At 36.5% G+C, this 9,735-nt stretch overlaps 2 protein-coding genes across 7 annotated transcripts; one reads left to right on the plus strand and one right to left on the minus strand.

The window, feature by feature from the left end:
- The first annotated feature begins 211 nt into the window (after positions 1-211).
- Positions 212-5,217, plus strand: LOC124837050 (ABC transporter B family member 19-like). The gene is made up of 8 exons (XM_088106631.1): positions 212-437; positions 652-852; positions 931-1,190; positions 1,292-1,605; positions 1,831-2,054; positions 2,695-3,038; positions 3,133-3,572; positions 3,737-5,217. Exons 1-8 carry the CDS (start codon positions 276-278, stop codon positions 5,215-5,217), a joined length of 3,426 nt encoding a protein of 1,141 aa, XP_087962757.1. The 5' UTR covers positions 212-275.
- LOC124837059 (ubiquitin carboxyl-terminal hydrolase mug105-like) lies at positions 348-8,263 on the minus strand. 6 transcript variants are annotated; one of them, XR_015784278.1, is made up of 8 exons: positions 8,072-8,263; positions 7,887-7,989; positions 6,701-7,425; positions 6,496-6,607; positions 5,582-5,677; positions 5,370-5,502; positions 666-775; positions 348-477 (listed from the first exon to the last, which is right to left on the minus strand). XR_015784278.1 is itself a non-coding variant. In XM_088106628.1 (7 exons), exons 1-6 carry the CDS (start codon positions 8,137-8,139, stop codon positions 5,419-5,421), a joined length of 1,188 nt encoding a protein of 395 aa, XP_087962754.1. In that variant the 5' UTR covers positions 8,140-8,263; the 3' UTR covers positions 3,917-4,051; positions 5,370-5,418. The 6 variants fall into 6 exon arrangements, 5 of the variants coding, with proteins under 5 accessions (XP_087962754.1, XP_087962753.1, XP_087962752.1 ...); XM_088106628.1 differs by lacking the exons at positions 348-477; positions 666-775 and adding an exon at positions 3,917-4,051; XM_088106627.1 differs by lacking the exons at positions 348-477; positions 666-775 and adding an exon at positions 4,273-4,399.
- Between the last annotated feature and the right edge of the window lie 1,472 nt (positions 8,264-9,735).

A 9,735-nucleotide genomic window follows, 5' to 3' on the forward strand; every position in this document is an offset into this window, starting at 1 on the left:
ATAATAATTTTTATTTTCCTTTTAAATATAATTATTATTTTATGAAATAGGTTGTTTCTATTTAATCGGTGCTCTAAATAAGTCAGGGCAAAAATGATCATATTCTATTTTTATATATATTTACATATTATACTATTTTATTACTTATAAAACCAAAACAAAGCATGGTTGACCAGAAGGCATGACATGCATATACAGTGGTTTTATTTTTCATAAGCAAACATCATGAATCATAATCCTGAGACGTTGAAACATGCGCAGAAATTGGTTGTTGGATGTATGCAAGTGAAAGACAGTTATTGCGGCTAAGATTAGCATATCTGAGAGCAGTTCTTAACCAAGAGATAGGAGCTTTTGATACAGAGCTAACAAGTGGGAAAGTCATCAGTGGAATAAGCAACCACATGAGTGTCATACAAGATGCCATTGGTGAGAAGGTCAGAAAACCAATACTGCTCACAGCTTTTCACCTTTCTCCTGAAAAACTTAAAGTAAACCTAATAATGAGTTTTTTTTTTATTATAATTTTATTTTTTAAACTTTTTGAGACATTGTTTTCTTGCCCGTTTAAAATAATTAATACTAAAAAAATTTCTTGAGTTTTTTTTTTCTTGAAGACCTGAGTATAATAACTGAATTTCTTTCTATCAGTTGGGTCACTTCACCTCTAGCTGTGCAACTTTCTTTGCTGGAATTGTGATTGCTGCAATATGCTGTTGGGAAGTGGCGCTTTTATGTTTAGTGGTTGTCCCACTTATTCTTATAATTGGGGCAACTTACACCAAGAAAATGAACAACATATCAACCACCAAAATGTTTTTCCATTCTGAAGCTACATCTATGATAGAGCAGGTATATATGCACACATAATTCACATTTACATAAGTTAATACAATTTTGTTTGAACAAGTTCTGATGTGGATATTGCAGACAATATCACAAATAAAAACAGTTTATGCTTTTGTTGGAGAGAGCTCCGAAATCAAATCCTTTACAGAGAACATGGATAAGCAATATATTATAAGCAAAGGGGAGGCACTTGTGAAAGGAGTTGGAACAGGGATGTTGCAAACAGTGAGTTTCTGTTCTTGGGCTTTCATTGTATGGGTTGGAGCTGTTGTGGTCAGAGCAGGAAGAGCAACAGGAGGAGACATAATAGCTGCAGTGATGAGTATTCTCTTTGGTGCCATGTAAGGAAGAAAGAAACTACCTTCAGGCTTGTTTAGAATGGAGAAAATTATTAGTAGGTATTGATGAAGTGCTAGAACTGAACACTCCTTGTGTATTGCAGATCACTCACTTATGCAGCACCAGACATGCAAGTATTCAATCAGGCAAAAGCTGCAGGATATGAAGTTTTCCAAGTGATCCAAAGAAAGCCTCTGATAAGTAATGAATCAGAAGGGAAGATGCCTAGCAGAATCAAAGGTGACATTGACTTTCAAGATGTTCACTTTTCCTACCCATCACGCCCAGACAAACCAATCCTTCAAGGACTGTCCTTGTCCATTCCAGCTGGAAAAACAGTAGCATTGGTTGGTAGCAGTGGCTGTGGAAAGAGCACTGTTATTTCCCTGGTTAACAGATTTTATGATCCCTCAAGAGGTCAGTTTAAATAATCTTCCACTATCTCTTTTATTCTAACTATCTCAATAATTTGTTATTTTATTTTCTTAGTTCTACGTTTATATAAGGGATAATCTAATATAGTGTCATAACCTTCTGCCACACTCGAGTTGTTTGGTTTCCTTCTTTTGTTTTTTCTTGTTACCGTCAAAGGAACCCAACACAAATGAATGTTGCAAGCCTGACTTTGTTGAAATATTCCAGGAGTTATCTTTATTGATGGTCAGAATATCAAGGATCTTAATCTGAAGTTCCTTCGACGAAACATAGGGGCCGTTTCCCAAGAGCCATCACTCTTTGCAGGCACCATCGAGGATAACTTGAAAGTGGGGAAAATGGACGCAGATGATCAAGAGATTCAGAAGGCAGCTGTAATGTCAAATGCACACTCTTTCATATCTCAGCTGCCTAATCAGTACCTGACCGAGGTAAGTTATTCAATCTAGTATATCATTCTTGTAGCTTGATTATCTCTTGTTTGATCTTCCTTTCATTGTATTAATTTACATCATTTGCATATATTAAACATATTCTGTTCCTTTTTTCTATTTAACGCCATATGACTTGTAATAAGGAAGAAAAGAGGACAATAAGGTAGCAAAAGTTGATTTAGATCGAAATTCCTCCAATTATGGGGCTTGGCAGATTAGACTACATCTTCACTGTCCAAACACAAATCCACCAATCATCCACTTCCAACATATCATTATCAAATAAAAATAAACCAATTTAACTTCAGTTCTTCATAAATAGACTCTTTTAATATTAATTTTACTATCTACAGAAAGCTTCATAAGAGAATCGCAATAAAACATGAGATGATCTTCTAACCTAACCCACCATAAAATAAGTGGCATGGTCTCTCCAAGCCACAAAACAAACGGGAGTCAATCCAACCTGCCCGGTTTTAAGCTGGCCTATTGTAGATGGGGATAAGTTGATGCACTCATGATATCTTCTGCATAAGTCGATGCACAAACGGGAGTCAACCCAACATGTCTTCTGCAACATATATTCCTTCCCCTCATAACATTTATGGGCTCATATGTCAGCTGTGATGGTTGCCAGGTTGGAGAAAGGGGCGTCCAATTATCAGGAGGCCAAAAACAGAGAATTGCAATAGCCAGAGCCATTCTTAAAAATCCTCCTATCCTTTTGCTTGATGAAGCCACTAGCGCCCTCGATTCAGAGTCTGAAAAGCTGGTTCAAGAAGCACTTGAGACAGCTACGCAGGGAAGGACTGTCATCTTGATCGCACACAGGCTCTCAACAGTTGTAAATGCAGATATCATTGTTGTAGTCGAGAATGGACAAGTTGCGGAGACAGGAACACACCAGAGTTTGTTAGATACAAGCAGATTCTATAGTACATTATTTAGCATGCAGAACCTTGAACTAGTTGCTGAACCCAGGTAATTGACAATATAATGTACATTTTTTACATATACTGTGAATCAAAGAGTAAGAAAGAAGCACTCTAATAGGCTTTAAATGTGAAATGGATAGAGCTACGATTTCAAAGACTAAAAGTGCCCGCCAAGAAGATTTTCCTACTGAAACTAGACCACCAGTAGAAGTGCAGGGAGAGGTCCAAAAGAATATCACCGAGCACTCTGTGCTAAAGGAACACAACAAAATGGGCAGCGGAAAAAGAAGTATATTTTTCAGAATTTGGTTTCGTCTTAGAAAGAGGGAGCTAGTGAAGGTTTCTATTGGCTCAATTGCAGCAGCTTTCTCTGGTATCTCAAAGCCATTTTTTGGGTTTTTCATCATCACCATAGGAGTAGCATACTTTAAGGAAGATGCAAAAACGAAAGTTGGACTTTATTCAGCCATCTTCACTGCAGTAGGGATGCTTTCATTATTCAGCCACACCGTCCAGCATTACTTCTTTGGAGTGGTTGGAGAAAAGGCCATGGCAAATCTCAGACGTGCTCTGTATTCAGGTATCAGATATCCCCTATTAGAATTTCCATAAATGAACCTCATTTCTCTTTCCTGGAAAAAAAAAACTGAGGCAAGGGCTCAAAATCCTACATGATACATCACATGCATAAAATTCCAGAATGATTTGACAAATATCAGTCAATAATTATTTTAACTTTTACAGGTCTGCTACGTAATGAAGTAGGTTGGTTTGACAAATCAGAGAATACTGTTGGTTCATTGACTTCACGCGTTATCAGTGACACTGCCATGGTCAAAGTAATCATTGCTGATCGAATGTCTGTAATCCTGCAATGTGTTTCCTCCATACTGATAGCAACAGTTGTCAGCATGGTTGTCAACTGGAGAATGAGTTTGGTAGCTTGGTCTGTGATGCCCTGCCACTTCATAGGTGGTCTTATTCAAGCCAAGTCTGCCAAAGGATTTTCTGGTGACTACTCTGCAGCACATTCTGAGCTTGTTGCTCTTGCATCCGAGTCTACAACCAACATAAGGACTATTGCCTCATTTTGTCATGAAGAACAAGTATTGAGGAAAGCCAAAACATCCCTAGAAATTCCAAAGAAAAAGTATAGGAAAGAAAGTATCAAATATGGGATCATTCAAGGCTTCTCCCTTTGCTTATGGAACATTGCACATGCTGTTGCTCTGTGGTACACAACAATTCTGGTTGACAGACGTCAAGCCAGCTTTGAAAATGGAATAAGGTCATACCAAATTTTTTCTCTCACAGTTCCTTCTATCACAGAATTATACACGCTGATCCCAACTGTCATCTCGGCTATCAATATACTGACCCCAGCATTCAAAACCCTTGATCGTAAAACTGAAATTGAACCAGACACACCAGATGATTCACAACCAGAGAGGATCCAAGGAAATGTAGAATTTGAAAATGTAAAATTTAACTACCCTTCAAGACCCGAAGTCACCGTTCTTGATAATTTCAGTTTACAAATTGAAGCTGGATTGAAGGTGGCTTTTGTAGGACCAAGTGGAGCTGGAAAATCCTCTGTTTTGGCCCTTTTACTACGATTTTATGATCCACAGGGAGGAAAGGTGTTAATTGATGGAAAAGACATAGGGAAATATAATCTAAGATGGTTAAGGACACAAATAGGACTAGTACAACAAGAACCACTGCTTTTTAATTGCTCAATCAGAGACAACATTTGCTATGGCAATAATGGGGCTTCTGAAAGTGAAATAGTGGAGGCTGCTAAAGAAGCAAACATACATGAATTTGTAAGTAATTTACCAAATGGATATAGCACTGTTGTTGGAGAGAAAGGCTGCCAGCTTTCCGGAGGTCAAAAGCAAAGAATAGCCATTGCCAGAACAATACTAAAGAAGCCTACAATTTTACTCCTTGACGAAGCAACAAGTGCTCTTGATGCTGAGTCTGAAGGAATTATAGTAAATGCCTTAAACGCAATACATCTGAAGGAAGACCGTGGATTGCGTTCAAGGACCACCCAGATAACAGTAGCTCATAGGCTTTCCACAGTGATAAACTCAGATACTATAATTGTCATGGACAAAGGTAAAGTTGTACAGATGGGTTCCCACTCGACCCTAATAACAGTAGAGTCAGGACTTTATTCAAGGATGTTCAGGTTACAGAGCTTCGAAGAAACTTCGTAGGTTTATACTTGACATTTTTATACAGATCCTTACTCTGTAACTAAGAAAAAAGCCTGTTGTATCAATTCAGAAAACCAAGGTTTTCTTCAATTTCTTCTCCAGTGCAATAAAATTATAGTCAGAATAAGTGCCAAGAAAAATAATCTAATGACCTGAACTGGAAGACACGACCTGGATGTAGAAAGTGCTTTGTCGGCTTGTTTAAAATTCAAGGAAGATGCTATCAATTGTTTTCAGCTTTTCTACCTCCCCCTCACTAGCGATTCCAGGGTCAACATAACACAACTGAAATAGAACAAGACCATCAATCCTAATCATGAATTGGTGCAATGCAATTATAATTTGTTGTCAAAATAAGTAAGACCTGGTACTGTGGCTTCTTTAGTGTATGCATTCCCCTTTTTATGAGTTCCTCCCACCCAACTTTCTGCCTGAGGGATCTTTCAAGAGCGGCTGTACTCTATAATGGTAAAATTACAACTTGAACCAGAAATCGAGCATGATCATTAAACAGCATGCATTTTTCAAACATCCATTTTAATGTGTGTGTGCGTGTGTTAATCAGAGAAGAAAACAAAATACTTCCAACTAGTTAAAAAATAAATGACTTGTCTTATACAGCTCATATTGTTCGAGATAATACAACCAGACAAAGCATAGATACATGTCAGAATTATCATATGCATGTCCTAAGAATGATGATACACTTTGCTATGTAATTTGGTCTTAGTGTCAATAAAAAATGTACTATTTTCTTTCAACAAGTTGGGGAATAGTTGTCAAGGAAACAATACAAAGGGAGGGAAAAACTCTAGGAAAGATTAGTTTTTTTTTTCTTTTTTTATCTGCAATTTAGTAATAGTAATTATAAACATATTAAGAGAAGAAGCCAATAAAGCAAAGAATGAAGAATCAAGTTCTTCCATTATTTTTCTATTCTAACTGAATTTACATACTATAAGAAAATAAACTGAATTCAAGAAATATATTTGCATTTCACAACTTTCTCTGCCTTGGATTTTCTCTGTTATTCTTGACTTTCTTATCCACTTATTTTCCATGACAAAAAGAATGAAAATAAGAACTCCGGCTTCCTTGTGTATCTAGCATGAATTTTGAATTGTCGGTCTAATTTCATTACATCCTATACTTTTTCCCTTTAATTTCTTCAGAACGATAGAGGCAGAAAGGCATTTATAAGATATGCAAATTAACCCAAAAAATCTATATGCCAATTATGAATAACAAGATATGAAGCTAGCAATGAAAATAAATTACTTGAGCAGGGTCCAAAATTAGGAGATTATATTGCAGATGTCTTTTTTGTTGATGGTTGACTTGAATTCCAACTATTGTTCTTGAGTGACCGTCATGTTGGAAGTATAAAGGCCTATCCAAGAAAGCATTCCAAAATCAAAAACATTTACGAAACAAAATTATTTGTGTGGTTTAAAAATTGTATCTAAAATGCGCCCTCACTCACGTTTTCTCACTGATCACATGTTTTTGGCCAAATTGGATTGAGTTTTCATCCAAAAAGTAATTCCACACAAAATCCATGAGAACTTGATAACCCCTGCCCCCTTTATCTTTCTTTTTTACCAAATGAACACTTGTTTCATTCCTGGCATTGTCAGCGCTAGAACCTGGAATGGATTGGGATTCCTTAGGACCAAAATCCACTACTCTTGCCCTAAGACCAAAGGAACGCAATAGAGCTGCACACTCAGTAGTTCCTATCCATTTTTTAGAACTAAAAATAGCATGATTGAATTGAGCTGATCCAAGCGGATCAAAACCCTTCTCCCAAGCAATCTCGAGCCACCTTTGCAGCGACAAGATATCAGGAACAAATCCCGAACCACCAAACAAAGCTTTCCTTGCTTCAGGTCTTTGCACTAGCAAGTGAGAACTAAGCATTTGAATGTTACGCCACCCACAACCCCATCCGGCATCCTCAGATTCAAGGCACTGGAAATGATCAACATAACCCGACAAAATGCTAATTGAATTTCCAATTTCAGACTCTAAACAATTTTTGAACAATGTCATCAAACCCGCTTCAACTTTGTGAAATTCACACCTTGTCTGAGAAACAATCAAGCAAGAGATTCTGTCATTCACTTTGCACTCCCCGTTCTCGCTACTAGTCTCACCACCACGCGAATACTTTGCTCCAGACAGTGAAACAGTGCTTGCTTGCTCTCTCTGCAAAACATGACATAAGATAATGTACAGAACATATTGAATAGCTTATACATGTCTCTTCGATCTCATTCTACCTCATTTACTCTTATTTGTACCACTTTCTCTGTCTACCTCTTCTTTTTTCTTCTATCTCTATTTTCCTCCCACCAACCCCACATGAACTATTCAGTATACATATAAATGAGTAATTATAATAGAAAAAATATAAATTAACACATGGACTATTCAGTATACATATAAATGGGTAATTATAAAAGAAAAAATATAGATTAAGTTCAAAAATAATAACGTATCTAATAATTTAATATAACCATTGATATTTTCCTCAACGGAGATTGTTGCATAGAAAATAGCTAGTGCTCATATTCAACAAATCAAAATTAAGCCCACCTGAAAAACATTTACATTCAAAATCACTGACAAAGAAAACCTCTTAAAAGCAGCAACAAAGGAGGTGTTACCGGAAGAGATTGAGGGGATGAATCAACATTGGGAGAGCGTTGAATTATTGTGGGCAGGTCAAAATCATGCTGGAGTTCCCAAAAATGAAAATTGACGTGCCTGCTTTTGCAGAATCATATTCAAATGGCGAACAAAAGGAAACGAATGAATGTGAATGTGCATTATACACAGAACAGAGACATACCCAGTGAGTTGAGATATGGGTAGACATGAATCGCATAAGGGGCAAGTGGTGAATTGATCCGAATCCATGTTCGTTGCCACCACAAAACGGGATGTGACCAAACGTTGACGTTAGATTCAAATGCGCTTCACTTTTTCTGATGCAACAAGTTATGTCAGAATTTGAATAATTTCTCTCCCACAAAATGCAGCATCATTGTTGGAGTATTCAAATAAAAATAAAATAAAGCATGTCGACAAAATTAATTAAAAGAGGGTGACGCAACATTTTGGACGCTTTGTCTGAAAAAGGTAACCCAAACAAAATAAAACGTACACGCCACAAATTTAACAATTTATAATCAATTTCTATGATATCTTATTTACCGTAAAAAATACAATTTTATTATTTGACTGGCACTACACTATTATATTTATCAAAACAAAGTAACGTAGGTATATTTATTAAGAAAGGTAACTAAGTTATCCTAATTAATATCACAAATTATTGTTAGTTATTATACTTTTAACTATTAATTATTCAGTTATTAATTATACCCCCGATTTTACATATTTATCTTTATTTATTAAAGTCAAAAGAAAATTAATAATGACTTAATAATTTCGTAGCTATTAACAATCTTCCTAACGACCAACTTTTCTCGTGATTGTATAAATACTACCATGCATACACCTCCTTCCCCCTTCCACTTTTTTTACTTGCATCATAGTAGCATTTTTTTCACTTTTACTGCTTTATTGTTTTTTGAGTTGAGAGTCGAGAGGTTATACAATGTGATGGTTGTGCTCCGTGGTGGTGGTGCTGTGGATATTGGAGGAGGAAGAACATGGTGACAGAGAGCTCTTCGAGAGATCTTCATTTTATACACATAGGATGCAATCATTTATGGGAGTTAATTCGACTTATATAGATCTTGGAGAAGATTGAAATTAAGTTTGTTGTGTAGTAATTTATTTTTTCAATTGTAAATACTTTTCGTTATATAATTTGATTCAACGAAGGCGATTCATATTAACGCGTTAAATAAATTATAATTAGTCAAAGTATTAAAACCATACATAATTATGCATTATAAATACTTAAAGTATAAATACCATTAAAAAAGTAAACATATATAACAATGTCCTTTCAAGAAAATGATGCTCTTCCACGCACATGACGACCACCTCTACTAGCAATAGCCTCAAACTCCTCAACGAACCTACAAACTACCTGTAGTGTCTCAGTAGTACGCTGATAAGATATATTGCCCTCTATGATGTCTCGACAGGTTAACATGCCCTACAGCATTCTGATCACACGCCTCATACCCCTCTGAAATTAATATAATAAAAAAAACTTATTATGTAACCAATAACAAAAATTCATAAAAAACCATAAGAGTTAGTTTCATTACATACCAATAATCCGTGCTCAGGCGACCGTCTACGATGAACTGGGGGCACCTGGATGTCATCCAGAAGGTCTCGCCTCATGTGCGGTGCAAGACTGGGTTAGTCATCATCGTCGACTAGAGTGATGTACGGGTGGGACAACCGTCTAAACCACGCTAGGTATCTATCAACACATGCGTACGACTCATGAGCTTCAACGACACTAGTAATGGCATGCTCTACATATCATAACCAATCAATCATAGGAATGTTTGGCACCGAAAGACTCTC

Source organism: Vigna umbellata, chromosome 2, assembly GCF_029865625.1.
Source record: "Vigna umbellata cultivar VRB3 chromosome 2, Vumbellata_1.0, whole genome shotgun sequence".
NCBI classification, from domain to species: Eukaryota; Viridiplantae; Streptophyta; class Magnoliopsida; order Fabales; family Fabaceae; genus Vigna; species Vigna umbellata.

Bases quoted from the DNA above. Each gene is read 5' to 3' on its own strand.
- LOC124837050 (XM_088106631.1), top strand. From the start codon at position 276: ATGTATGCAAGTGAAAGACAGTTATTGCGGCTAAGATTAGCATATCTG. The intron at 438-651 runs GTCAGAAAACCA...TCTTTCTATCAG, and splicing joins AAGATGCCATTGGTGAGAAG to TTGGGTCACTTCACCTCTAG. The intron at 1,606-1,830 runs GTCAGTTTAAAT...GAAATATTCCAG, and splicing joins ATTTTATGATCCCTCAAGAG to GAGTTATCTTTATTGATGGT.
- LOC124837059 (XM_088106628.1), bottom strand. From the start codon at position 8,139: ATGGATTCGGATCAATTCACCACTTGCCCCTTATGCGATTCATGTCTA. The intron at 7,990-8,071 runs GTATGTCTCTGT...ATTCTGCAAAAG, and splicing joins CCCATATCTCAACTCACTGG to CAGGCACGTCAATTTTCATT. The intron at 5,503-5,581 runs GTCTTACTTATT...GTTCTATTTCAG, and splicing joins TAAAGAAGCCACAGTACCAG to TTGTGTTATGTTGACCCTGG.